At 39.7% G+C, this 25,882-nt stretch overlaps 1 protein-coding gene across 17 annotated transcripts in view; it reads right to left on the bottom strand.

The window, feature by feature from the left end:
- The window catches only part of ADGRL2 (adhesion G protein-coupled receptor L2), a 376,238-nt gene that overhangs the window by 39,895 nt on the left and 310,461 nt on the right, over positions 1-25,882 (bottom strand). For 12 of the 17 annotated variants that reach the window (XM_017824910.1, XM_017824913.1, XM_017824920.1 and 9 more), the window contains 3 exons: positions 9,782-9,891; positions 5,135-5,149; positions 3,402-4,202 (listed from right to left, as the gene is read on the bottom strand). In XM_017824910.1, coding sequence (XP_017680399.1) covers positions 3,402-4,202; positions 5,135-5,149; positions 9,782-9,891 — 926 coding nt within the window. The remainder of the gene's footprint in view (positions 1-3,401; positions 4,203-5,134; positions 5,150-9,781; positions 9,892-25,882) is intronic. The other 5 variants (XM_017824912.1, XM_017824916.1, XM_017824918.1 and 2 more) reach the window with 1 other exon arrangement.

Here is a 25,882-nt window from a genome sequence, read left to right as displayed (position 1 = left end):
GGCATTTGCTCAGCATCAGACGTGCAGCCGAGGCACTCGGGGACACGGCTCAGGGGTGGGCTCAGCAGGGCTGGGTTTACACTGAACTCCATGAGCTTCAGGGCTTTTCCATGGTTCTGTGATACAGTTATGCACTATAATTTCCATGAGAAGTGAGAAGAAACAACATAAAAACACAAAAAGAACATAACAACATAAACATAAAACATAAAAAGAATGAGGTTAAGCCAGGAGTTCTAAGAGCAGTAGACCCACTGCCAGAGTAGAAATCCAACAGTTTTAGAAATCTGAAGAGTTCTGAAGACTGAGAAAATAAGGATGGATGCAGGGAGCAGGTAACACGGACAGCTGCAAGAGGAGAAAATGGTGCAGGTTTGCAGCAAGGGCAAAGTCAACACTGGGTTAATTATAGTGGTACTTCAGAGGTTTCAACAGGCAGATTTAAAAATTAAAGAAACAACAGAGAAAACAAAGCCAGGTTTGAGGACACGGACAGGCCCAAGTTTTGGCACTGGGAGCAAATGTAAGGGAGCAACTCAAGTATGACAAATTCATCTTTCTTGTAGGAAGAAAAACTGTTGTTTTCGAAGCACTCTGTAGCTGGATGTTATGGAGCAGACAAGAACTGACAGCCAAGACAGATAGATAGGGGAAAAAACAAAAATCAGTATGTGTCTTATCTATCATTATTTCTCCCATGGTAACACAGGGGGAACACAGATTACTGAGTTTCCCACAATGGTCCCAAGTTAACCACTTGAAAAGAAAAGGCCAAGACTTCCAATTTTGAGACACTGACCTTGTGACACCATTAAATACTTGATATTAAAGTACCATTACAAACAACACTAAAAGAAGGTTCTTGTGGTAGGAGACTTGAATGTTATCCTGACACCTGTGTTGTTGAACAGATGATTCAGAAACCTGAGTCGACCACAAAAAACCCAAATCAAATCAAAACAAAAGAAACACAAAAATGCCCTTTATCAAATGTGCTGAAAAACTGATCTAGCATGAGATTAAAAAATCCAAATGTTTATTACACATACAGAATGTTTGTGTAACAATGGAAGGACTCATCTTCAATTTGTATAAACTTCATGCTGAAACAAAGAGGAACTGGGAATATAATAGAAATAAGTACAGAAATAGAAACTGTACAGAATTTCTTCTTGCTTTTATAGCAGTACATCTCAAGGACAATTATGTTAGATAATTTTTCCTTTCATTTAGTCATTTTTAACTACAGGCAATTGGCTTAGGCAAAAGAGGAAATGAACTGAAACAGATTCTTAGATCTGCTATTTACAGACCCATACAAAATTAAAATATTGGGTATTGGCTTTATCTAAGGAAAAATACCATTTGTGAATATATGCATCACATCTTCAAATAAACCCAGGGTCTTCATATGGCTTCTCTATTTTAAAAAGGCCAAAATCAAAACATATTTACTGATGTCCTAATGCATTTAAAACCCAAACTCATAGCTCACTCAAATATTCCTTCTCTGCCTTCATGGGTGAATGGGCAAACAGCTGAGAGGAGAGGCAAACACCCTGCAGTGTGCCCTGGATGCCTTCTCCTCTAGGTCTGGCTGGAATAAACCATTTCTCCTCCTGCCTTGCATGCAAGCAAGGAACCCAGGAAGGGCTACTGGGGGATGCCCAAATCTGTTTCTGATATTCGCTGGGATGTGGCCAGCAACATGTACTGTAACTTCAGATCTTGGAGACTCTCACATAATAAAAACATTATGAAATGTCTTACTGGAGACCTTTGGAGGTTTACTAAAGCAAAGGAAGGATTCCACAAAGCCTTTTCTCTCCCTGCTCTTCCTTTACACTTTTCTTCCTATGCAATGATTTAGAGATGAGCTTTTGTCACATTCACAGCAGCTGCCTGAACTGCAAAAGCTACTTAGAGCCAGCACCTCCATTTTCTCCTTACTCTTAAAGCTTTGTAGAATTTAAAATGCACCTTCGTCTCAGTTAAACCCCATGACATGAGAATGTATGGAAATGAAAGCTTTAATTTTTTTCTAATTACATAGGTGGTTATCTCTGCTGAGGGCAGCCCCAAAGCCTCCCCGAGGAAGGGACTAGCTCGATGTAGGGACAGTGAAGCTGGCCAGGGTGCAGCCACAGCTCAGCCCCCAGACCCCTGCAACCTCACTGAGCCTGGCTGCGCATTGCCAGGGAGCTCTGCAGGAGACTGACTGGGCAGATCACACCTGGCTCTGGAGATCACCAATGTATTGGTTCCAAACTGGTCTGTTCTGCTGCCTCTTTGTACCTGGAAAAGCTGTATGTACGTGGATATAATGGTGTGCACATTACAGAGCTTGCACTGCTGTGCATGAATCAGCTCTGCTGAAGCAGGACAGCTACTTTTCATGTGGAGAAGCCATTATTATTGCTTTTTTGAAGTAGAAAAAACGGCTGCTAAACATGCATACCAGTTAGATGAGAGAAGTGAAGTATTACCTTCATTGCTAAAGCAGCTTATCAACATTCTGTTCATTGCTGCATACATCTTCTGCCACAGAGCATTTCTCTTGCTATTTACTCTCCTCTGCAGATGTTAAAATGTGGCTGTGCCTGTTCCCGTCATTTTTAGGGCTTTCTGCGACTTAAAGACCTGTTTTTCTTTCCCCTTTTGACAGTTAGTACCTTTCCTTTTAGGCAGTAGTTCTAACTTCTAGTGAGCTGAAATGCAGTTGCAAGGGACCTACTGAGAAACCCACTAAAAAGATGTCAGATAATCTTGTCTAACCCGACATCAGAAACTGTGAAAATAAGGCTGTGGAAAAATCCTTATGCTTGGTACTGCACATTAACCCCACACATCTCCTCTGGGGCCTCCCAGCACACACTGCTCTCCACTGCTGGCGCCAACAAGTTAAAAGGTCTGCGTGTGTGCTGTAATCAATTCAGGAGGCAGGTAACACCGGGAGGATGGGAACAGCCTTCTGGCTCAGCGGGAAACAACCTGCACTCAGTTCAGCTACAGAAGTCAAACTGACTGATGGTACAAAGTAAATAATTCCTCGACTCATTCTCAAACACAGAGAAGCTACACAATTCTATTTAAAAAAAAAAAAAAAAAGAAAAAACACAGAGAAGCTACACAATTCTATTTAAAAAAAAAAAATAAAGAAAAAAGAAATAAAGAAAAGCACGAGCCTGTAAACCAAATAAAGTAATTCCATTTCTCTTCACAGGTTCTGCAAATTTGTCTTGCACCACTGTAATGCTGCACTGCTCAGCATGGTCCAAGCAACCCCTCCTTGCCCTTCTGCCAAGAGCTACGTCTAAGACCAACAATATTTTAACATAGTTCTCAGAATGGAAACACAAAGAGATTAAAAACGAGAAGAAAAAAAAAAAAGAAATCCTTACCTTGGGCAGGATCGGGCGGGCCAAACTCCAAAGAATATCTCAGGATGAAGTTGTTATTCCACACGTACAGCTGGTTGTCCCTGGGGTTGTAATCCACCGCGGCGATGTACTGGTACTGGTTGGGGAAGGGGATGTCCACGTGCTCGCCCCTGCTCAGCCTGGTGTTGTAGATGTAGTCGATGGCGTTGCGGCCGGTCTCGCTCTCGTTGTCCTGGTACACCGAGCGCACCACGTACAGGACCCCGCAGATCATGAAGGCGTTGGACGCCGCCCGCTTGTCGTACGTCGTTTCCCAGGTGGCCTCGAAGCGCAGGGTGTAGGGGTTCAGCTGGCTGATCACGATCATCCCGTTGTTCTGCTCCGTGGCGTAAATCACCCACAAGCCATTTTCATCCACCGCCAAGTCAATGTCAGTCTTTCCTCCCCACCGGTACGGAGACGTGTCGTGGTAATTAGCATAATTGATTATGGCCTCCCCACTCTTAATTCTAGTCCTCAAGTCAAACTTCACTATGTTCCTCGTTCTTTCCTTGTTGAAAAAGACAGCGCCGTCGTACACCACAAAGCCGGTGCCATCCACTCGGTTCGGCAGTTTGTACGTCGTCTGCTGGCGGCCGTTCTGGAAGTCCTCCAGAGACGCGAATTCTATCAGAGTGTCGGTGCGGTACGGAGTCCAGGGCATGAAGTAGATTTTATCTGCAGCCTGGAGAGGGTCTTTGCACCAAGCACCTGCTTTTTGTTCAGCTTCATATAAATACGGTGAGTCCACAATTGCTTTCAACGTCCCCGGGCAAACAAAAACTAACAGTCACAGAGAGAAGTAAGACAAGAATTATGTCAAATTAAGACTGTCTCACAATGAAAATCCAAAAAAAAGAAAAAAAGAAAAAAAAAAGGTAGGTAAATCATAATGACTGTGTCAGGAAGAAAAAAAAAATCCATTTAATTGGCACTAGATTACACCTTATGTTATAATTAATGCAATTATCACCCTTTATCATCCACTTTTCTTAAAGTTACCATGTTCTTGCTGTACCAGTATGGAAAGTGGATGGGAACTGCTTTCACTAGTACAGACCAAGGCTCAATGGCATACACAGACAGCTGAAAATGTAGAGCTACTCTTGCATTTTTGTTTCAGACTTTTAGTGAGTGCGGATTAACGCTCCAGAGCTTTTAACTGGTGTGCAGGTCATTTCAGTCCAAAAACAATCACATCGACTTGTTTAGAACTTTAAGAAGTGGTGAGGCTGAAAAAGGAGGGGCCTCGATTAAAAATAAAGGAACAAACCAAATCATCAGGTATATAGAGAAAGCAATTAGGAGCCGAGAAAACAAAACACAACCAAAGCAATGAATGAAAACAGACCAGGAAACCCTGTAACCATGGCATGCTATGGAGAGGGTTCTGGAAGCCAGGCAAGATGACACTTGATTAACAAGAATTTACCCAAGGGTGAGAGAAAGAGAGGGAAAGAAAGACAAAGAGAAAGGGAGAGAAAAAAGCAAGGGAGTCTTCCCTCCAGCCCAAGTACTTCAGACACTATACCCCGCCACCTACTTTAAGCAGCCAAGTCACTTTATTGCAAACAGTCGACTTCTTTATGAGGTGTACTTATGAGATCCTGCTGATTATCATAATATAAGAGTGTTGTGGGGAGGGGAAGGGAAGAGGTTAACATCCATAAGGCACATAACAAGGAGCTGGGGTTTGGACTGTATACGTTATTTACCTTTTTGCTCCACTTCTATTTTAAGCATCGGAAGAAAAATAAAAAAGTGCAAGGAAAAAAGAAAGAAGATTAACGTAAATCGACTATTAATCTAAAAGATTAAATTAGTTACAGACGCTAAATATAGGGAGAATAAGAACTGCACTATATTGGATAAAGAGAAACAGACAACAGGATAACCTAGCAGGAGAGAGATTCTACGGTTACACCAGTGAACATGGATCGATCATTCTAGTAGATTAAGGAGGCAATACAGATATGTTGGCATGTAGTTTCACTTAGTGAACCTGAATAAATAATGAATGACTTTACTAATGCATGCTATACACACTCTTTTTCTTCTAAAAATATAATGCTACCAAGCTGGGGTTTAAGTGACATATTAATTTATCATATATGTGCAAGTGCACATATACATATCGTATTAAATAATTAGAAATACAAAATTCAGTATATTAATTACATAGGTTTGCATATGTGCTTATTAAACTCCCCCCATCTTTGTCCCAGACATCCCTCTGCTTTTCTTTCTTGCAAAGAAAGCAGCTTGCACACTTTAGCCCTCCTTAGGCTTTATTTTGTTTTCCTGAATGTTAATCTTGAGAACTTTTGCCACTTCTTAGTCTATAACTGCAAAATCAGACTAGAAGGAATAAGCAAAAACATCTAGAAAAAAGAAGCAAAAGCATAGTAAGCAAGAGGAAAAGAGAAGAAAAAAATTAACAATTTATTAGCTCATTCAGGTATTCTCCAGCATCATCGATTAAGCCCAAAACAGCAAGCTAGTATGCAAGGACAGCCATACTGTGTTTAAACAAACATCCATCCTGCCACCAGACACGGAAGACATAAACCCAACCCAATTAACAAAGTTATATTACTACAGCAATTTTTCCCCCAGGAAGTTTTAAGGAAGTTACAGAAAGATATATAGCTGAAGCCCAGCTAGTAAATAGCTTTTCAATAATTATTTGCAATAAAACCTATTTCATATACTCTGTGGCCTCTGAAGTGTGCTCCCTTGGTTTCATAAAATGACCTGGGAAATGACAGATGTACCAATCCGTGTAACAGCAGCTGCTGATACCAAGGAAGTGTATCAGAACTATTTGCACAGCTCTTCCATTTTCAGTATTACAGCATTATCCTGAAGAATGCCTTTGCATGCTGCACAGAGAGTCTGGGATTTCGGTTTCATTTAAGGAAATTGCATAACATTATTTTGAGAGTGCTTCTTCAGGAAACAATTCCATAACTTTACGGGGGAGCTGAAGGGGTTTAATATTTTCAAAATGAGCAGTAGTTTTCCTGGCTTTTTGTACAGTTATACATCTTTAGGTAAAATACTTGTTTTTCTGCAATTTGTAATTTTTGCAGTTATCCAGGTAAACAGAAGATGTACTCTGAAGTGAATTCCTGGGCTTCACCATTAGTATTAATGATTTCTGCATGATTCTGTTTGTGAACTTCTATGCATGTGCTTATTCCTCACCAAAGAGCAATATTGATACTGTACCTGCTTAGAATTATTAATAGGAGAGGGGGAAAAAGCTAGGGATAACTCAAATCATTATTGGTATGTCTGCTCTGCATGCACTGGGGTACAGCTGTACATTTGTCAGGGACAGATGGGCTTATTGGAATAAACAAATGCTGCAAAGTCCAATCAATACACAGAGAGAGAGAATAAAACACTTTAAAATGTTTTCTATTGAACTCCCGAGTCCAAACAGGCTTAAAATAAAAATGCACAGATGTACAAAATGGCACTTTTGATGTTCTCCCTTATAAAAGGACTGACTTCTGTTAGTCAAAGTGTCAACATATATTGTGCAGCATAAGTGAGAGAAATGTCAAGTATACTACTCTCAATTTCTTTGTAATTTAATCAATAATACTCTTATTTCAGGACAAAACAATGCCTATCAAATTTGCCTGGCATTTTGGTGGAGATCCAACTGAGTATCTCAAAAGTTGGGGGTTTTTTGTCTACACTTTGAGATGCAAAACAGGAAGCTTTTCATTAAGTACTTTCAAACTTAATTAAGTTCATCAAATTAAGTACTTTCAAATAAAGCAATGCAGCTATGTGTTTCTGAAGGCCAGCAACACATAGAGGAGCTCATAAACTGCATTTTGTACAAGGGTGACAGCAACTCCAGTGTGTAAGAACTCCCACCTTTCACCACAAAACCTTTTATGATTGACATTTGTCATCCCTCATGGACTGAAAGCCACCACAATGAGACACAGCAAATTTCACAGTCTTGCAGTAACTGAAGTAACTTTCAGAAAAAGTAAGAACCATAACAGAACTTTGGCTAGAAGTGCTGTGATCACTAAACTCCTCCCTTCCCAGGCCCACAAAAGCCTATCCTGCCCTCCTAACAAGTCTCTTAAGCTGAGACAGCTGCTATTTGCAAACTTAATGATTTCAGTCATTCTGTACATTTAGATATGGAGCACTGGAACAAGTAAGGAATAAAAATTTAGATTTGATAACTGGAGTTTATCAGGCATCAAAAAAAGAGACTTGAAAAATAACAGGATAAGCTTTTTGGGACAGGGAAGAAAGATGGTCAACAACCAAAATGGCTACTGAAGCACAATGTGGTTTGAAATCAGATTTCAAAACTGATTTTGGTCTCTGGTAATCTTTTTGATGACTAGTGGCAATGATAGGTGATGCCTCTTACAGTTCTGGAATTGGGTAGTGTCATCACTGTACATGCTGCAGTTGACAAACTCCAAAACTCAGAGACTTTGAAAGACAAGAAGCATCCAGAATCCTGAGTTATGATAGACACAGAATTACATAGCTCAAAGGGCAGGCCAATACAGTTGACAGTAAACAAAAATAAACATTTTAAAGTTAGAGTCACTACAAGTCAGAGTACAGGGCAGGCGGCGCTGTGGCACTGTACTTCTGAAACTGGAAAAGAAAAGGTTCCTGTAGGTAGCAATACCCAATCGGTAGAACATATCCACACTTCTCTTCCTAAAACAGCATAAAAAATCACGTTTGAACATTATTTGCATGACACTTTTTCTCTACGAGCTAGCCTACCGGAACTGGAAACGTAACTCCTTGTCATCTGTCTGACCTCACGGTTTGGACTCAGATGCACTGCCCTCTTTCTGAGAATTTGGGAACGAAAATAGCGCCAAAGCAGAAGTGGTCTTTGTGGAACAAAACTGTGGTTAGATTGGGGTAAGACATCACTCCTCAAAAGTGGCACGAGAAGAACAGTTACAACAAGCCACCGATACTACACACAGGAGGAATGGTACTAGGGATCACTGTCTGCTGTAGGCTTCCAGTCCTACAAATGGTACAGGGAAAAAAATCAGCAAGCAACCATTTCACAATGACACAGCAGGAATGAAGAAAAAACAGATGATCTGTGTTTGGCCTTTAGCAACAGTGCAGGTTCAGTGTGGTGAAGCAGTACAGAGCAGTATTTCAGTTTCAGAAGACTAAATCTTAAACTTGTGCAGGAAACAGTACGGAGAGTTTTGACATGGCTTTGCCTATGCCAGAACTCATTTCCTTCCTTTTTGGATATATACTGTCACCACAGAGTTTTTGCATCTCAGACTTGGCCTGTTTCCTGTACCAACAGAAAATGTGACTTTGGTTAAGGATTACTGCAGATCAAGAAATACACACTTAATAATAACTCAAGGGAACGATCGGGGCATTGCTCAAATTCCATTGCAAGCACAGCTACTTCTCTGTGGAGTTACGGGACGAGGGAGAAGTCACTGCAAAGAATGACCTTACAAGAAAGCAAAACCAGTTAAAAGTGTCCAATCTGCAGAACTTTTATGAACATGCATACATATCAATGAAAAAAAAGCATTAATTACTGCAAGGAAATAAGAAGTATGTCTACAGCTACAGCACTTTGGCATTAGAAAGAATACTGTACAAAACTGCTGAAGTAGCCATAATATCACATTTTTCTATCTCAGTATGACTTCAGTATTTACTTTGTTTTCAGTGAAAAATCCTGTTCTGGCAGCTGATTTAAGGCACAATTCCTATTTTGTCTTTAAATTAAAACTGAACATTTCTTTCTCACTCTTTTCCCCTCTGCTTTTAAGAACCCAGTTTGAGTAACTCATTACTGAATTATTCACTCTGAATCCGCGTTCATTTACGAGGAAGCACAAGGTCCTCCTACAATGTCCCCCAACTGGGTCATTTGCCTCTTGAGTGTCAGTGCTGGGTTTGCTGTGCACCCAGAGTCACCACAGCAGCAGGTAGCCTTTCAAGTAGATCATGATTAAAATTGAAGTCAATTCCTGCTTTACAAGTCTGTGAGCCAAGCCAATTTGTCAGCAACTGGTAGCGGGCAAAAGTACAAATTTCTATCTGGCCTATTGAATAGCTAATTTGAGTTTGTTTTCTGGAAAAACAGTAGCCTTAAAAGCCAAACACTTAAGAACACAGACAGACACTTGGCCAGCATCACACCATGGCTTCCTTCCACACTTTGTGAAGCTAATTGGAGCCCTAGCCTGCGAGTGCTTTGCATGCATAATGGCTCCGTGGGCCACAAACATATGCTGCTTTTCCGTGGAACTCCAGCTTCAATTGTGAGGGCCAGAGGAAGTGAGCAAGAATAAAAAGATTATACTTACTGTAAGGAACACATTCATACTGAACTTCTAGATATTTGTATGTTCCAGGACAAGGATCAGGAAACACATCTGACCCAGTAACTACTATACACTGTGTTCGGTTGTTGCACCTGTAATGGGAAAAGAAAGCAAGCTAATTAATTTAAAATTACATTTAATTTGCAAGTTCATACTCAAGTACCACATTCAGTGCTAACTCTCTTCACACTTGGGCAATCCAATCCATAAGACAACAAAGTTAATTACTACTAATTAGTCAAAGTCCAAAAAAAGGCTTCAAGACAATATTTTAGTTCATGCTTTATACTTCTAAATTTGGAGATCGGTGTTATCTTAAATGTCCCCACTGTAGACACAGCTGTATCAAGTATATACTGATTTGATACTACTGCTCAATAAAATGAAAACAAAATGTAAAGATTACATAATTGAAAAATGTGCAATTCTGAATAATGTATAGTAACACCAATGAATAATTCCTTCCATCTTTAGAGACATACATACTGCTGAATGGTTTTACATTTCAGAGAGATTTTTACTGTGATTCAAGGAAATGATTTTGGTTGGAATAGTTAATGTAGACAAAGAACATGAGCATTTTCACTTAAATTATTTTAGGAGCAATTGGTGGGCTCTTGTTAGGCTACAGGAAGAGGTAAAGATTGACCATCTGAGGAAATAAGAAAAATACTTAAAAAGAAGAACTGCAAGAAAATTAATTAAAATGTATTTTAGAGGAGACTAAGTACTGAAACATATAAATGATTTCCTTACCAAGGAAAGCAAAGGCATTCTGATACAAAAAAGAACTTTATTACAATGCCTCTAACCATGTGGATCTACTGAACATTTTTGAAGGTTTTTATAATAATAATAATAATAATAATAATAATAACAACAACAACATTTTAGACTACTATTAATTTTTCCAGAATAAAAAATACCAAACAAATATTAGCTTGGAAGTTAAAGGTGAAAAAAACAATCACCTAACCCTGAAGAGATGGTCAAAATGTAATACAAAAAAACAGTCACAAGGAAGTGAAGAAAAAAAGGAGAAGGTCAGGGAGTTTGGTGACTAAAAGAAAAAGAGCTTGGCTGATCTTCTCAGGGGTTAGTTCTGTTTGTCAGCAAACTGAATAACAGAAGTCTGAACTTAAGTAATAGAGCAGCCTTTGACTCCAGCTGTACATCAACTTCTCTGCTGCACGGCTACTTCCCACACTGCCTGAATGCCACAGCCAGGCTCAGATCATCTGTCTTGGATCAATGGCTTTCCACAGCTGCACAGTGCCAACAGGTATTGGAACAGTTCATGCTACCTCATAAAAGGTAGAGCAAGCACATCTGAAGAACTCTAATATAAATCACTCCTTTTTACATAGTGATCAGACCAGTCCAGAGCTGGGCAGGACATGCTGTGCCTCTGCTGAGGGAACCGGGGAACAACAACTCTTCTGACTCCATCAGCTAATTCTCCTTTTTCCTTTTTCTTCTTTATTTTAAGCTACTTATTTCCAGCAGCATAAGGCTCAATCACAATTGCAGAACTAACTGGAACTAGTCAGGGATTTGTGTACATGCGCACAACCACGGACAGAGATAGATGGTGAGGAGTTCACCTGCACGTGTGCTGTGTAGATGGAGAAGGCAATAGGGCCCCAAAATCACAGGCCTCTCTGTAATATCCCTGATATAGGGTTTTTATGCCCCACACCTCAGGTAGACTGATGAGCATAACCTCAGATGTAAGATTTTGTAATAAATTTCTTTAAATTTCTTTGTGTTTCTTTAGTGAAAAACCTCATGCCGAGACCAAAATAATTCCCACAAGGAGGCTTCTCATAGTGCATCATCCAGTATGATGGTTTCCATGAGTGTATGCTGGGAGGAACTGCTTGAGAATAAAACCAATGAAGGTCATACTTCATACATACAACTCTTGTTGCCCTGTGAAAAGTTGTCTTCTTCTGTTTCATTTTCCCCCAGTGAAAGACTCATAATGTTGCCATCAGCCAGAAAAATGAGAAGAACTTCATGCTAGCTTTTATCAAAAGGATGTGTAATAATTATTCAAAAGAAAATTCAGATTTTTTTTTTTATGTACAGTAACTGTCAGTGTCAAACTTCGGGCACTGAGTGGTGTTTACAGGAAGTTGTTGACACTCTAAAAACTTTTGACTATTTCTTTATAGAGGATTTCACCTGCTGTGCATATAGTGACCTTTAGCTCACCTTTGGCCAAAGGAGACCCCAATTCCAAAACAAGGAGCTGTGCCCACTGCTGCAGGACACAGCATTGCTACCACACACACCAGCAATCACTTGAATAGCCAATTGAATAGAGTATTTCTGCTTTAAGTTGCAGTTTTTCATATTCGAATCACTGATTTTTCTGTATTGCTGGTTGCATTTTACAAAACCTGAGTAATTTTCACATAGGGTTCTAATTTTCGAGCACTTCTAAGATTTCAAGTTAAAGACATTTGATTAGGATATTCACATTTTAAAAAGCCGGCATTCAGGTCACTGTTACATAGTTTAGTGGTCACATTTCTATCAGAGCGAGACATTCAAGACAAACCAAGAGCAACCACAGCAGCTGTCAATCCCAATTCATGGCTTACAGACAGGACATGAAGAGAAAGTGGGCTTTGTAGAGGTAGTTCTGAGACAAGTAACTCGGGGAATTTACGCTGCTGTGAGTTATTCTCTGGATAAATGAAAGCCCTCTGTCTGCTGCGTTGTTCTGCTCTGTAAAACCAGAACTTCTCTGTTAGTCACTGGCCTACAGTCCTGCTGCTCTCTGCAAAAGCCATTTTGCCAACTGACCAAGGTTTCAGCTGAGCTCCTTTGAGACAAGAAGCACTGAATTCTGTGCTATATTGGCCAAAAGAGCCTCCACTCTCCAGAAGCAGCACTAAACAGCACCTTATCCTACCTGGCTACAGATTAGCAAAGCTGCTCAGCCCTGCCACAGCAGAACTTCATAGCTTTGTGAAACCTTTGCACTCAGAAACATTGTGCCCCAAGAACAGGATACTGCCCCTTACAGCCCTCAACGGGGTGACCCATCTTCATTCCTTTTTGTAATGGGCAAACACCTTCTCTGTCACAGGATTCTCCAAAAAGGAGACAATAGTGGAAATAAAGTTCCTGGCAATTTGCAGAATTAGCCTAGACACCATCAGGAAAAAAAAAAATAAACCCAAACCTCAAAAACCTTAACTGGCAAATAACTTGAAGCCCCTCATTCATTTTAACCAAAGTTATTTTTTCTACATAATATACTGATAGTTTGGTCCATCTATTCAAGCTCTTTCAGAATTGTTCCAATGAAGGCATGATACAAACCAGCTGTGATTTCTGCAAATTTAAGATGTCAAAATCAGAAATACTTTGGTGTTTCAGTTTGTGTCTGGTGTTTAAGTTTTCTGCAGGTTTAAATAGCATTTAAGTGTTCTGCAATCTACATAACATCATACTTTTCCCCAGCATAGGTAAAAATACACACGTTCTCAGGTTTTTATGAACAATCTTAAAATTCATATGATCTCACACTGAGAAATGTCTTCGTGCTTAAGACATTCACAATATTCACAAAGATTTATGATACAATGACTTTGTCATTTATGAGGAAATAAAGCAGATCTGCAAAGAACTCTATATAAACTCAAGAACAGTTGATTTAGGCAAGGTAATATATGAATTAAATTTGAAACCCTAGTTAGGAAAATACTAACTGAAGTAGCAAAAGAATTCAGGTTCCTGTGCTAGCAACAACAAAGAGTTTTGCAAGGGGAAATGTACGAGTTACCACTATTTTCATGAATGCAAGAAGCAATTGTGGACTCTGACACTCGTTTCTTCTGTACTTTAGTATGAATGAAAAAAGGTTACATCTTCATAATGCAGATGCATCACTTAGAGTAATCTAAAAATCAAATGGAGTGTTTAATTAACAGTTACAGTATAATGTCTGAACTCCTTTCACCTCAGGAAGAAGACTGTGCAAATGAGGAATGGCCCCTTCACATTTCAGATGAATAAAGAAAGAAAAAGGAAAGCAGCTCCAGCAGGGCTGGTACTAAGTATCTTCTGCTCATGATGTAGCCATGTCCCTGCTGCATCCATCCTCCTTGCTCAGCAGTAAGGAGAGCTGTATTTTCCATGATAACTTGTTTGCATTTCAACTCTAACTCGACCGGTACGATTCCCAACAAATTGCTTTTGCCTGGTTTTTTTTATTATTATCTTATGTTTATTATTGCACTTTTCCACGTGCAGTGTATGGAGATGAGATTCCATGTGCAATCTATTGTGTGAGGTGTTTTAATCAATAATCTCGTTCTGCTGATTAAGCAGGGGCTCCTGTTTTGGCAAGATAACATTAGTTTCTCCTGTCATGCTCCAAAAGCTATTGGGAATCTTCAGCAGATCATTAGATATGCTACAATAAAGCTTTGGTACATTCTCTTTTCTTTCTTAAATTACTTCTTCACTGTCCTATCGTTCCTCGTCACTGCTGGCACTGCATTATTATTACAGCTCCCCTGAAACTTGCACTAGAGCCATGTCTGCAGGCCATAGGATGCCATTTTCAATTGCAGCTTCTGCTTGAAAATATAAATTAAGAAAATTTCATTATCTCCTGCCAAGGGCCATTATTCACCATTGTTCTGAGGAAGATTAAAAACACACAGTCTATGGACTTGAACAAATACTCCAGCATTAGAATGAGAAGCACAGGGTATCGGGACCAGAGCAGAAAGTGAAGCACTGGAATCTGAACAGCAGCCTCTGGAAAGGGACTGGCACGACATGGATCACACCAACTGAGGGAAGGAAGGGGTCACCTTTATGGGCAAGTCACATCTGTCACAGAAAGAGACATACAGATGCTTTACAAGTGGTTCCTGCAGTCTGCAAAAATAAAGTATGTGTGAAATAATGTCCACATTGCAATTCATCCTTCTAATGCCTTTGTTTCGCATCTTAACTTTGACAAATAGAGTAATTTAAAAGGAAAGGATATGGATTAATCCTAGCCAGAAAAGAACTATCAAAATAATTTTGAGTATTCCTGCATTCTTCATTTCCATGAATGCAGCGTTTCATTAAGTAGGTTAAAATGCAAACACAGAAAACATCATGTGTACTTCACTATAAAAAACTCAAAATACAGTATAAAACCACATGTAATAGATAAAATTCGTTTTCAATAACATTGTCGATACATTAAAAAAAATCTATCTTGGTACGTTTTGAAACTTTCAAGTGAGATCTGACAATATTTCTCTTTCAGCGTATTGATTAAACACTCAAAAGCCAGCCCGTGGCACGTTCCTGCACATCGCCTGCAGCACCTGCTCAGACACCACCAGAGGCACAAACTCACCACACACTCCATATGCTCCTCTTGTTCCTCACTCACCCGGGGTGAGCTCCAATCTGAGCAAAAGGATATGGGAATGTGGGATGAATACACTTCATGTACTGACTCCAACTGAAAAACTCCTGAACTCTTTACCCAGAGTCAGTAGCTGTCTTTACAGATGTATCCCTAATGGGCTACAATGCCACGTGAGGTCTGCTTTTGCCTTTGTGTGCATCTTTACTAAACCTCCACTCCTGTCACCAAACTCACAGCTACCTGGGCATGAAGATGTCAGATATTACTTCAACGTTATGTTTTATTAATCTAGTCTTGGAAAGCATGTACAAAACTGACATATAAAACAACCAGAGAACAGAGATTCTATTTTAGGGGTGTTCAGATAAAATTATTTAAAGGAATGTACTTAAGTTCTGAGTTTCAGGTTCACCTCACAAGCAATATGTGATTACATACTGAAACCTAATGAGTTAGCAATTTAAGCCTGAAAAAAAGAGCTGCTAAGAAAACCCAGCCTTCCTGTAAAGCCTGGATTTGAAGCAGCATTGGCCAGCCAGCACTGCCACTTCCAGAGTGCCCCAGCAACGGGCACAAAAGTGGCACAAGCCTTCCCATGCAGGAACAGTGAGTGCAGGAGTCTCTACAGAGCCGTGCTTCCTTCAGGGTGGACATGCAATCCTGGAACTGGCCTTTTAAAAGCCCAGGAAACCTCACTGACAATGTTGCTTACTCTTGTGGAAGATTTTCTAAAAATTATTTTCCAGTTAGAATCCCCAAAACTATTACAGGGGAACGAGTATGCAAAAAGAACAGAGTAGCAATTTTACCTAGCAAAAAGAGAAAACAGATTTAGTGTGCTGGGGTTGGTAGTTTTCATAATCCAAGAGAAAAAAGGGAGATACATGAGCAGGTATGATAGTGGAATTTGGCCATAAGAGATGTGTCTAGATACTGGCAACCCTCCTGTGACCACTAAAGCAGTGAGGCATGCTAGAGCTTGGTTTGAAAATTCACAAAGCAGCCCTGGGATTTCTACAACATGACCATTACAGCAATAAACCTGGTGGGTTTAGATAAAAAATATTTGAGGGGGTAGGAGGGAAAATTTTTTCAGGTTTTCTTTTATATTTTATTTTTAAATATAATATTGATGATTTGTTGAATCTTCCTAATTACCAAGTAAACATATATAAGGAAGCAAAATAATGTATAATTAATATTGTAGAAGGTGCACCATAGCGTCATTTCTGTTTGCCCAATAAAAATGCAATAATATTAAACTGTGCTTTCTCTGTAAAATGTAATCTTGTGGGAGTTTAAGGGTACACATTAAGCATAAAAACTCCAAACAGACAATAAAACAGTATAAAATATGCAACTCCCACAGGCCTTTTCTTAGGATTACCCAGTCTGATCCACCGTCAATGAATGTGTATCAGACTTGTCTGGCAAAGTAATTTGACAGTATTTCTTGCTTTCAACCTCTTCTTACAACTTTAATACATTTAGTTATGACCCATTTGCCTTTTAGTATTCATGTCTCTAAGTTCAAAGCAGTCACTGTTAAAATGATGAATCTTCTCACTCGCATTTGAAATAGTTTTTTCTTGTCACAATTCATCCTTGTTCTAGCACTTTGCTTATTGGTGTAAATGCTATTATTATGGGGTTATCATTAACCAGAAACTAGAGCATCAGATAAAAGAGGGAAAAGAAAAAAAAAAGAAAAAGGAAATGTGGATTCCAGTGGAATAGTTAACTTGGTATTTTTTAAGCGGTTATAATCCCATCTTTCTATCCCCACTACTTTCTACCACATATATGGAAGGCCTCCTAGAGCAACCATAGCTTGTGAGGAGATGGCTGTAAATCAAGGACAGCAAAAGCAGATATGAAGGATGCAATGAGGTGTGCAAAGTACACGGAACAATCTCCTGCTGAGGGTGGCGTGGGGACAAACCCAAAGCCCGGAACAGCACGAAGCAGAGGAGACCTGCTTTTTACAGAAGATGCTTCTAGTGCAACCCTGCCTGAGGAATAAGGAATGGAAATACAGTGATTTTCACAATCTTGTCACATTATTTACATGCAGGCATACTTGCAAGCGAGCTGCAGCACGGGATTACAGGCAGTGGATGTCTCAGCACACCAACTAAGCCAAGCAGATCCGCACTGCTGAAAAGTAATCAGCTCAAAAGATCCAATTAAATGTTTCACCATTTAGACAAAATAAATAGCCTGCAGCTATGCTTATTTACTAATGAAAACTTTAGTAGTGCAGCCCCGTCCTATCTGAGCAATTTGCCCACATTATTCACACTGGGTGAGCACAAGTGCAGCAGCACACCCTGAGCATCCGAGCAGGTTCCAGGGGAGGAACGTGGGGCTGTGCAATAAACCCAGAGCTTTACTAGGGGCATTCACTCCTGAGGCACAGAGCTACAGCAGAGCTACAGAAAATCCAGGGGAAAATCCTGAAGCACAGTGTCTGATCCTTGGGAATAACACTGCAACAGACTTGCAGGAGAAGAGACTACCAGGTAGAGAGTACGAGGCAAGAGTAAAAAGCCTTTAAAATTCTTTTTTTTGCAGCACTGTTGATCTTTTTTATCCATGGCTTGGCATGCAGCGTATTCATAATGTGGTTAAAAGTTATGTAACTTAAGGCAGCTTTGGAGTCACTATTAAATGAGTAACTTGAAGAATTACAATACTGAAAATATTGGAAATATGTAGCTTTATCCTTCACGTTAATTTGCACAGATCTAAAATACGTTTTTAACAATCACCCACTTTAATTACTAAAATAAAGTATTTTAAATGACAGGTGTGATTTCTTACTGCAACTTCTGAAACACAGAAGCCTTGGTAGACTCTCAATGCCCACAGCAGACTCCAGGCCTGTGCAACGCAAGTTCAGCTTGAGTCACTGTGGGTCTCCTGAGTTCAACACACCTCTTCTGCTTACAGAACTGCATACTCAACATCAAACTATCTTGTCTCTAACAGGAAATTAACACTTGGTCATTAGCAGAATTGGCCACTGAGACAACTGGATTCCATAGGGTCCTTTTTTTCCCTGTGCAAAGGGCAGGATGAGGACAATTTCAAATGGGGTGTGCAGTGGGGGCAACCCTAACTCAACTTTAACACATGCATTCACCTTGAATAATTAAAAATACTGTAGCCTGTATCAATTAGGAGAAATTATTGATAAAAATGTTCACCCACTGCAGTTTGCAGATGGAAAACGATCATATTTTTAACAAGGGAAATGGGAAATCGCTATGGGATGCCCTGCTTAGATTAAATTAGCAAGATCTTGTTATCAGACCATATAAAAGATACACCATAATAAGACGTGACCTTGCAGAACCTTGGAGCCAATCTGACTTTTTTCCCCCTGTAACCCTTCCTAATTATCTGCAAAGTTACAGACCCTTTTGTGGCAGGTTATTTTTCTGTGAATAGTGAGGGGGTTTGGGCTTTTAAATATTTAATTAGTCTTCTGATATGAGAATTGCTGCACATGCCAACTGCTTCGATTTTCAAACTGTGTTCATCCTAATTATGTTCAGATTTAGATTGGTCATCCCAAACCTCTCACTCTCGTAATTATTTACTCCTTAAAGATCATTCAGCAGAGAAATATTTTTCACCCTTATGGCTTTTCCTTTCCACAAATGGCTTTTCTGGTCCGTTAATTACCCACTCAGAGGATTAGAGTTTGTAATAATGCAAGAGATCCTGCACGTAAGATGAATTTTACAGGGTGAAAAAGAATAAATTGTTTTTTGTAAACTCGCCTTGGGGAATACCCCCTTTCTGGATTATAATTTTCATCGACAGAGGCCATGTGCCCACCCCTGCACATCCACCAACCCCACAGGGGCAGGGAGTGACTCATTTGTGCAGCTCAACAGGACACGGAGTGAAATGCTGAGCAAGAGGCAATAGACAACTTGGTTACTTTAGGAGATTTATCAGAGTGCAATCTGCTGGCAGTAAGGTACGGTCCTTTTTCTCATAATTTTTAATGCGGATTTCATGGTCTTAAAGTTACGTACGTTTAACTGATAACTAATAATAAAATTACAACTTTTCTCATTTCATCTGCTGATTTTTTCCAGAAGTGCTGTCCCTTGGTAGATCTTTAATCAACTCTGTAACAGTGGTGTCATTTCCTATTAAAATGTGTCTGAGAGTCCTCACTACAAGTACTTTCTTTTCTTCTGAGAGGAATGCTTGTCACAAAAGCACTGTTATTCATTACCCACAGCAAAGTCTGGATCTAATTATCATCTGGAAAGCTTGCAGGGCTTCCAGGTATAGGACTTCCCCTGCAAAAGTATCCTGTTCTAACATGGAAAGCACAATCCCACTTTCTTCTTTGCAATTTGAAGGTAAGGGATTAAGTTACTGATGTGAGCTGTGCACTCCATCGTTCCTGGAACTTCCAGTTTTAAGCCCAAGAGAGTTTAGGGGACTCCTTCCATTCCCTTATTTCCACATCTGCAAAAATCCTGCCTGTGCTGCAGTTGTTTTTTACCCAAGTCCAGCAGATTCACCACCGTAAAACACAGACCAGAAAACTCACTGGCTTGACTCTGTCAATGCACAGATAATCTTTAATTGTGTCAAAAATATTCATGATCTAATCCTTTTATCAAACTGTCTGCCACTGAAGGAGTCTCGTGTGCCTGCACAATTAAAAACCGCATGTCAGCCCCACGTAACACTGTGTTACATTTGATGCAAATCCTTTACTATTGAAATAAGCACTGGGCTGACAGCAGGAAGTGGCTGATAAGAAAGCAACAAGGCATTGCTGATGGCATTCATGATAACTGAGCTCTAACTCATATATGTTCTGTCTACAGCACGTTACCCAAAGTGCTCCTGTTTTAAGTGCAACTCCAGGAGGTGTTCTTTTGCTCTATCTCTGCCACAAAGGCAGCAAAATTATCCAAGAAAGCTAAATACACCAAGTAAATTATGTTTTTCATACCCACCAGTGATGCTGGCACCAGAATAATATACTGAGAGTAATATCACTGCTGCTGCATCCTAGATGAGAAAACACCTACAGCTTCATGAGAGTAACAGTACAGTGGAGCTCAATGCTGCTAAGAAATTCTGTAAACAGGGAAAGATTATGGCTTCAGAACTGTCACTTTATTGCTACACTTACGACTCGGCCTAAATGAAAATACTTAATAGACAGAGCACAAACCCTTGAGTTATGGTGAAGTAACTACTTTACCGTGTTGCAAAAAGGTGTGTATTAAATACAATTCCAAACTGCTCCTTCATCATATACGTATATATCACAAGAAGCAAGGTAAGGTTTAAGATCACAGACTACTACTAAGAAAGGCATTTAGACACCTTTGCACTTACAACAGCAAAATATAGATCCTGCCAGATGAAACATTATACAGCCTGGTGTCATTAAGGAGGAGTAAGACTTCTTCCTCCAAGGTGTTTGAACTGCATGACTTTGGTCAGGACAGTTTGCCCAATGAAATGATTTTGCTGCCTCACTTCTTTTCTTTTTTTTTTTCTGCTTTGCATGTGTATGTGTGTGTGTGTATGGGTATGTGTGTGTATGTGTATGTCTGTGTATGGGTATTTGTGTGTTGGGGTGTGTGTGTGCACGTATGGACTAGAAGACATTGAAATGCAAAGGTTCCTACAGCTATCGTATTATTGCGTAAACCTGAAAAAAAAAGCTCTCCATAGTAAATTTGTACTAGAGCTTCTGTGCTGCAAGGGTATTATAAAGCAGGTTTGACATGGAAAAAACTGCTCGTGGAAAGAACCTTTCCTTCCCATTGATGTGTCTACAGAGGGCTAAAAATATCCTGAATACCCAGCGTTCGGTCTGTGTAACACTCTTAAGACTGCATTAACTTCATTGCAGTAACTTGTTTTATAGGCTCAGTTCATCATGACCTATAAAATGTTAAGCTGAAGTGCTTTAAATATCTGCTAACACCGTGTGCCAGCCTGGGAGTACAAGGCACTGTGCTGTGAAGCGGCAAAGGCAGAGCTGTGCTGAGGAAGCGGCACGCACTCTATGTCACTGAGATAAACAGGGGGAGCAGCTCAATAATGGATGAGACAGGCAGCCAATCTGCAGAGAAAACAGCAGTTCTACCCGAATCCTTCCTTTGGTTTCATTGTACCGCTATGAGGGTAGTTTTCCAGATTGCTCCTTAAAAAACCCCACCAGTGGACTGCCACACTAAACTAAGGGGCACACACGCAAAGTCCTTTCATTCACAGCTATTACAGCAAAGGAAAAAAATAAAGAGACCTCTTTTATTTGTGGCAGTAGTACTTTTGCTAATTATTGTTCTGCATTATGAAGAAGGTAAAATGCAAAGAGGGAAATTATCTGTGTTTTTCAGTAATCATGGCCCATTTATTAAGCAATTAGATTGCAATTTTACTATTAGAGAGAGGAAAAAAAGAAATGTCGTAAAATACCGCTATTGATTGTATCTTTGATCCTTAAACTCTTCCTTTTTAGCAACCTCATTAATGTCAAAATGCCATGAATATGGCCACCCCTTTTTAGACTGTATACCCTGGGCACAGGCAGAATCTATGGGATTCAATAAAGAAGATTTTCTTGTTGAATTCAACTAAAAGCTTAATTGAGCCACAAAGGTCAGAAGGTTCTTTTTATTTTAAGTAGGAGATTATTCCATGGCAGAAGGAAAATTACAGAATATGAGATCTGCTCATTTCTATACTGCTCTGTAGCTAGTTTTTCATTTTTAAACCCACGTTACTCTTCTACTCCTTTCCTCTGAATTAAACATCTTCACTGTAATAATCTTTAAATTCCATTTCATTTGTGTTACTAATGAAAACTTTACACTTTCATGGCTACTGCTGACTTTTAACGCTAAAAAGGACCCATAATTTACTTACATATATTAAATTCGTATTAATCTCTCCTAATTTACGATCTACACCCTGCTCTGCCCATCTTCACGTACCTTTTCCACGTCAGTTCTGTTTACTAAGTGATATTCAACAGATTTCCTATAGTGCAGTGAACCTTAACAGGCAGCTTTTAATTGCCTCGCACAGGAAACCACATCACTATTAATTCCACAGCAACAGTATAAAATAAAACTATTGCTGCTCAGACTCCAGAGCAATTAGACCTCTCGGCTATTTGGCTAACTCTGCTTCATGATACCCAGTGCAGTTAATTATATTTTTTGATGTTAATAGTCTCTGTCAGTTTCAAGCATAACTCCTCTTTGATGAATATTTAAATTATATTTGAATAAAAAAATAATCTTGGTTACATTTCATATTCAGCAGTCATCACAGCTTAATAAAGGTCTCCTCAGCAAGGCCTGAGATAAATGGCTATATGAACACATGTATAAAGTCCTAAATCAACTTATCAGATAATGTAGCTGTTTTGGCTAAGTATTATAGAGGATATACGGGGGTTGGAGGAATTAACACGCTTCAACTATTACATTATTATTCTATATGAACTAAATTTGGCACGGCAACATATAAGTAAATCACAATTTTTCAACAATAGAGTTCTGAGTGCAACTGAACCAGGAACTTATATTGCCTAGACTAGAAATATGAAAACTATGTAAAATCCATACGAGCTCATCCAAGAGGACACAACATTCAACTGAAAGGTGCTGAAGGTTCAGCAATGTCGTCTCAGCCAAGTTACCAAACGTTAGCAAATTACCAAGATAGGTAATTACAGACCCAAAACGCAGAGCACGTGATTAAGTGTGGGCTAAACAGTGTGCACACCTGGCACAGCCCATTTCAGCAAGCACAAAAAGCCCACGTGAAAATCGCAGGCTGATGTATTTTATATGATGCTCAAATATACAAGCAACAGCACATAATATTTAAAATTTTATGTATACATATGTATAGTCACATTTATTTTCACCCATGAATAGCAAGGCAAGGCTGATGAGTATGTATATACGATCCTCCAGATAAGATATGTGCTGACTTAAGAAGAATTTGATGGTGGTTTTGCTAAAATAAAGGAAGAGAACAGCTTGAATATAAGATATGAAAACACTATACAGAATATCAAGCTACACCCTAGTAAAATAATGAATCCCATCTTTCTTGAAGTAAACTAAATCTAAATTTTAAATGTCATTAGTTGGTATGAATGATCCTTTTGTTGTTTCCTTTGTAGCTTGTCCAATGTCATGACTACATCCACATGCCTGTGTGTTATGTGCTTGCACATGTGCAATGTAATTTCTTCTGCAGAAAATTAAAATAGAACATGCTGCAAAAAGATGATCAAGTACCACTGACAGCTATTTCCCCTAACCTGACTGCTCAGAACCTCATAATATGAGGATTTGTATTTAATTTACTAAGTAATGCCATGATAGAACAACCCCATTAATAAAACCCCCTATTTTTAATGAGTAAGACTAGACCTAGTACTTTCCTATTAAGAATTAATGATAGTGAAAATGTACAATGCCTGATAAGGTTCTTCTCAGTCACGGGTATTCCTGTTTTCAGCAGTATGCTCCACGAAAATTCCAGGCTCTGTGATTATGCCTTGTTCATGAAAACAGGCTACATGTATTTCTGCTTTTTTCTTTATATTTGAGTCATAACAAAGTCTTGTGACTAACACACAGAAAACAAAACAAAACAAAAATCAATCTGGCCATGGCTCGGTATTGTGAAAAGCTCAGTTTCAAAATAAAGAGCATTTTAAGCTTCTGCTGCATCTAAATACTCACAGGGCTGGCTGCTGTACTAAAACCTCTGTCTGTTCCAGATTAGACGTCTTCATTTAAAAGGGTGCTTAAAAAAGCTATCTAATGTTGATAATCTTGTTTGGTAAATGTTTTGTGAAGCAGTTGTCAGGCAGCTGGAACAGAAAGCACTGGCACACCAAAGCAAAGGAAGGACCTGGTAACCATGTGAGATCAGCATCACTGCCACAGAGTGTACCCATCCACTACAGCCTGGGCTACCCTGTCATGGGCACTGGGATCTCCCTGACACAAAAAGAACAGACAGGCAAGCTCCTCATCACCAGAAAGAAGATAAAGACAAGGTGTCCCTTTTATTGTGAGACACTTTTCACCACACTAGCAAAGAGAGGCAACCTTCGGCTGCAGGAGGAGAGGGAAAGGAAAAAGCAAGGATGGCAGCAGGGGTCAGCAGAGCCCTTCCCTAAGCCTGGCAGACCCCGCAGTGCAGTGTGCCATCCCCTCAGTCACAGGCACTTAGAATGGCAGCAGGGAAAACCCACCCGTGGAAAGGGTTGTAGGTCACACCACGAAATGCAGACCTGAAACACGGAATCAACCCTGGGCCCTGGCTGAGGGAACTGTTTTGAAGGAGGTACTGAAATGCTTTTTATGAAAGTCTTGCAAAGGCTGGAATTCAGGTGACCCCACAGCAGGTTTTGCCTTTGACCAGCAAAGCACTCTGTGCCAAGCCTGCTTGTGGACACACCTTTTTGCTCCCATGAGTGAGAATCATCACAGGGCATCTTACCCACTGTCCACCCAAGCCTGGAGTCTGTGGAAGATTTTCTTTATTCACTGACATTACGGAACAGACCAAACTTGTTTTTACTTGGAAGGACACTACTATCGTGTGACAGAACTTCTCTGAGGACCTGACAAGCAGGAAAAGGAAAGAGGGTCCAAAAGATGGGTCTTCTTCAGAATGGAACTCAATTTGTTTTCTTTCAAAAATGTCTGACTCATTTACATACAGGACTTTTCAAAATTATGTATTTCTTGGATATATGACTAGGTGGAAAAGAACGAATGTCTCCCTTCCCCCAACCTCCCATGGGATGGATTAAGAAAAAAATCAGACCTGGGAGAAGGAATGGATATGATGCTGCTTCCTCCAGCTTCCCCTGATCACCCTGTGGGGCAGGAGGCACACCCTGACATTCTGGAGACCCCCGTTTCAGTGCAGCTGTCTGGCAGAGGGGTGATGGACAGGGCAGGTTAAGAGCACTGCCATGGGAGGGAAGTTGGTGGTAACAAAAACCCAAACAAGAACTGCTCCCCGGGGTCACCACAGACAGGGTAACTGAAGGTACATGTGTGGCCTGGGCTATAGATAGGACAGGGGACGTGCCACAGGAAAAGCAAATACTGCTGAAGAGGATTTATTCCTCTTTTAATCCTTTTCTGCAACAATAGTTTAAAAGGGAAGGGTATTTTAAAAAATTACCGTTCCCTAATTTCATCTGTTATACCTGACGCATTTTTATATTTAACGTTAGCTATGAAAATGAGGTTTGCTTTGTTGGTGCATATTTAAAAAGCGAAATGATAGTGATTTATTATGTTTAGTAAAAATGTAAAGTTCACATAAAGCTACAATTATAGTATAAATAGATGAAAATAGAATTTAAAGGCCATTTCAGCGCAGAATTGATGCAACTGCCTTTCTGTTGCAGCTCAAAAATAAACTCAATATACCAACTGTGAGATTACTTTTTTCTAATGTGGATGTTCACATGGCCTGTAAAGGAAGTTTAAACATTTTGCATTTTCTTCTTTTTAATGTTTACAACTATACTCTTGGTATCAGAGCATTTAAAAAAAATTAAAAATTCAAGGTATTTTAGCCTCTGTTAGGAGGGGAACAATGTTTTCTTTATGAAGTTAACATTAATTTGACTGTCAAGA

This window comes from Lepidothrix coronata, unplaced genomic scaffold (assembly GCF_001604755.1).
Source record: "Lepidothrix coronata isolate B3197 unplaced genomic scaffold, Lepidothrix_coronata-1.0 Scaffold114, whole genome shotgun sequence".
NCBI classification, from domain to species: domain Eukaryota; kingdom Metazoa; phylum Chordata; class Aves; order Passeriformes; family Pipridae; genus Lepidothrix; species Lepidothrix coronata.
This window is presented reverse-complemented; position numbering and strand designations above follow the sequence as displayed.